The 4078-nt window shown below is 56.1% G+C and overlaps 1 protein-coding gene across 1 annotated transcript in view; it reads left to right on the top strand.

The window, feature by feature from the left end:
• The first annotated feature begins 538 nt into the window (after positions 1–538).
• Positions 539–4078, top strand: part of LOC102027707 (keratin, type I cuticular Ha3-I-like) — a 4921-nt gene continuing 1381 nt past the window's right edge. The window contains exons 1-4 of the mRNA XM_005394396.2: positions 539–1034; positions 2054–2136; positions 2606–2762; positions 3907–4068. Of these exons, the coding sequence (XP_005394453.1) occupies positions 687–1034; positions 2054–2136; positions 2606–2762; positions 3907–4068 (750 nt within the window). The 5' untranslated portion in view covers positions 539–686. The remainder of the gene's footprint in view (positions 1035–2053; positions 2137–2605; positions 2763–3906; positions 4069–4078) is intronic.

Raw genomic sequence — 4078 nt, 5'->3', positions numbered from 1 at the left:
GGCCAGGGCAGGTCCCCAGACAAGCACAGGCCCCTCAGACCCCAGCACCGGCCGGGCTCCTGCTCCTCACAGAGGCCTATGCACAACTGTTACTGGTTGAGAGACATTATCATGACTACCTCAGGGCCACTGGGCCACCAGGAACTAGCTTGCTTGAATTGTTCCAGAGGGGATCGCTTTTGCTTTTTGAGAGCCGTGGACTTGGCATTTGGAAATTTGACCTAGAAAAAGATACCAGGGCAAGCACTCTGCTTTTCCAAGTCACCCAGGAGAGGGGAGGCTTGCCAAGCATCGGGGCTCTGGTGCCAGAAGGTCGAGCAGCTGGCCCGTCCTGCACTGCCACGCCCCGCTAATGAGGGCCAGGGCTTTGAAGCCACATTTCATGAGTGCAGGGCTTTGAAGCCACACCGAGAAGCTCTGACTTTATGACACGCAGCCCGCGAGGAGTCGTGCCTTTGGGAGAAGCCCAGGCAAAGCCTTTTACGAGGCGAGGGACTCTGTGCAGGAAACACATAACAGAGGGAAGGGCTTTGACCATCACCAAATGAGCCTAAGAGAGGCTGCCTGACGGGTCCACGCCCTCCACAGAGGGGGTATAAAGGCCGCCCGCAGAAGGAGCCCCACAATCTCTGCGGCTTGGAGACCTTGGATCCATCTTCAGCCCGGCGCCTCGCTCCCTCAGCACCATGCCCTACAACACCTGCCTGCCCAACCTGAGCTGCCGCACCAGCTGCTCCTCCCGGCCCTGCGTTCCCCCCAGCTGCCACGGCTGCACCCTGCCTGGGGCCTGTAACATCCCCGCCAATGTGGGCAACTGCAACTGGTTCTGCGAGGGCTCCTTCAACGGCAGCGAGAAGGAGACCATGCAGTTCCTGAACGACCGCCTGGCCAGCTACCTGGAGAAGGTGCGGGAGCTGGAGCGGGAGAATGCGGAGCTGGAGAGGCAGATCCAGGAGCGGAACCAGCAGCAGGAGCCCCTGCTGTGCCCCAGCTACCAGTCCTACTTCCGCACCATCGAGGAGCTGCAGCAGAAGGTGAGGGGTGGGCACCACCGTGTCCCTGCTGGGAAGTTGCTGGGGAGAACCTGAGACAGGGGCAGAAATGGCCCAGCTCTCGGTGTGGCGGGAGGGCGACACCTTGCCCTCCACTGGCTTTCTCCAGGCCTGTCTGTTTCCAGATGCGGACCCTAGGTCCGGCGTTGGCACAGAGTTCATCGAGGTAGAGGTAGTAGTGCTTTAGATAAATGAGCTTCTGAGCCAGCGTGTCCGAGCATTTGCCAGGTTTTGGAATGATCATCCTGAGTGAGAAGATAACTGAGCCCAGGAAAGATGCTGAGGAATGAGCTGGACCATTTTCTGTCCTCAGCTGGGGACCTGGCTCTTCTGGCTTCCAGATCCCTTTCTCTTCTTGACCCTAATTCCCCTGCTCTGGAGGCCTCTGGGCTTCTGGTACACTCACAGTGTGGCAGGGGCCCAAACCCAGGAAGACTGGATGCTCTGTGGGAGGAAATGGTGCCAGGGCCCCCAGGAGGCGGGGAGAGACCCGGTCCCCACCCCTGCTGGTTTATATTTATCTTCCCTGCGGATCCAAAGTTTCCTGAAGGCAGGACCGAGTGGATGCTCATTTTTGTTGCTTCGTAGCCTAGAACCATGCCAGCCACAGGGTAGATAAATGTGAATTATCGTCAGCGTTTCAGTATTGTTGACTTGGGATGAATGAATGTTGTCTCCTCTGCACGTCTCAGGGTTCTGGCTTCAAATCTGGCTTCTCCGATGTTTATCGAGCACCTCTTGTACAGACCACACTTCACTCCACGTTTGTGGATGAGATGCACCCTGATTTCTCATTCTTTGTTTTATTTATTTATTTATTTTTGGTACCCAGAATCGAACTCAGGACCTTGTGCTTGCCAGGCAGGTGCTTGTGCCACTGAGCTATATCCCTGGCCCCGATTTCTCATTCTGACCCTTTTGTTTGAGCACATGAGCCATGCTTGCTGCAGGCCAGGCAGAAGCTAGCCCTGGCTCATTCTGCCCTGTCTCCTCGCTTCTAGACCCTCTGCAACAAGGCAGAGAATGCCCGGATGGTGGTGCACATCGACAACGCCAAGCTGGCGGCCGACGACTTCAGGACCAAGTGAGTGGGCACAGCTGTCAGCAGTGACAGACACTGAGCAGACTTTCCTAGCCATCGCCCTGTGGCCTGAAGCATTCCTGCTCAGTTAGCCTCAGACCTCTGTCTGGGACTCACAACCCTTCCTCTTCCTCCTCCTCTGGAAAGTGATGCCCTCCAGTCCCACTGCATGTCGGCGTGGACAGTGCAGTCCTCCCACGGCCTCCTGTGCACACAGCTCAGTCATGAGACTGGGAGAAGGGTGTTCATCCTGGAAACCTTTCAGTTTCTGGACTTATGGCGCCCTCAACCCACTGCTTCTGTGAGAAAATAATCACCAGTGCATTTTCCTCTGGGACTGACTGCAGGGTGCTGAAAACCCTAAAAGAATGAGATGCCCAGAAAAATTACCAATCCTAATTCCCAGTCATCTGAGAAACCAAAGCAAAGTGGGTTTTGGCACAACCTGACCCCCAGTCCCCTGTGGTCACAGGTACGAGACGGAGCTGTCCCTGCGGCAGCTGGTGGAGGCCGACATCAACAGCCTGCGCAGGATCCTGGATGAGCTCACCCTGTGCAAGTCTGACCTGGAGGCGCAGGTGGAGTCGCTGAAGGAGGAGCTGCTGTCCCTCAAGCAGAACCACGAGCAGGTGAGGTTCCCAGCATGACGGGGCTCGCAGGGACTCGCTGCCAACAGCCACAGGCTCGCTGTGCCAAGAAAGCCGTTCTCCAAACAAAAAGGGATTTGTAGAGGATGAGTTACTGAAAAATCTGTGATCAGAGATGAGGAGATTTCTGCCAGGGGCTGGAAGGAGGCCGAGGCGGTGGGCAGGTCCGTAAGAGGAAAGGTCGTGGGCAGATGCTGCTGCCGCCAAGGTCTCCTCGACGCCCTGTTCAGAGTGCAGCTGCAGGTATTGTGGGTCCCCCCGTCCCTTTGTCACGGAGAGGGCTGATGGCCCTGGCCCACCCAGCAGAGGGGGCTGAACAGCAGGGGACGAAGTGGGAGGCTCCTCACCTCTTCCCAGAGCTCTTTCTGCTATTGGGTGTGGCTTGGAAGAAATGTGGGTGAAGAAGACAGAGGTGTGCAACTTTCTCTCCCGGGACAGATCATATTCATCCGCAGAGAGCTCGTGCTGTGCCAAACATCCCAATCAGCACCTCAGAACTTCAGAGCAAGCTCTCATTTTAGCATGGAGAAGCTGGGGGTTGGAGAAGCTTCTAGAAGCTGCAGAGAGAGTGTTAGAGATGAGACACAAAGCAGTGCCAAGTGCCACGTTACAGTGCTCTGTGAAGAGACAGCAGGGTAGTGAGCTGCTGTTTTTCACCCAGCAAAATCTACATTGGCAGAACCAGTAAATATCTAGTTAAGTCGGTTCTGTTCTTGGAAGGCAGGTGTTGAAGCAGGCATTGTCTTTGCCAGCCTAGGTCCTTTTGTGGCCCATGTTTAAGAGTCAAATCTCAGATGCTGTGAGATATTCTAGCAAGAACACTGAAGTAGGGCTTTAGGGACCAGGATTTAAGTCGTGGTCCACCATGGCCAGCTCTGAGGCCACCACACCACAGGGGCCTCAGGGAGAAGTGGGAAACTGAGTCTCAAGGGCAGAGGGGTCATGGGTTCAAGCTCTTGGTGAACAGCAGAATGGAGGTTCATCACTGGGTATAACCCGGCCGAGGAGAGGAGAGAGGGAAGGGAGCTTGCTGAGAGCTCAGGAATGACTAGAAGTTGAACTGTTTTATCCTGTAGAGAACAATGAGGTCACTGGTGACATTTAACATTTTCCCTTCCTCCCCCAGGAAGTCAACACCCTGCGCTGCCAGCTCGGGGACCGCCTCAACGTGGAGGTGGACGCCGCGCCCTCCGTGGACCTGAACCGCGTGCTCAACGAAGTCAGGAGCACCTACGAGGCCGTGGTGGAGACCAACCGCAGGGAGGTGGAGGAGTGGTACACCACACAGGTGGGCATCG

Source organism: Chinchilla lanigera, unplaced genomic scaffold, assembly GCF_000276665.1.
Source record: "Chinchilla lanigera isolate Chin_1 unplaced genomic scaffold, ChiLan1.0 scaffold00050, whole genome shotgun sequence".
NCBI lineage: Eukaryota > Metazoa > Chordata > Mammalia > Rodentia > Chinchillidae > Chinchilla > Chinchilla lanigera.
The sequence above is the reverse complement of the archived record's forward strand: the minus strand, read 5'-3'. Positions and strand labels throughout refer to the sequence as shown.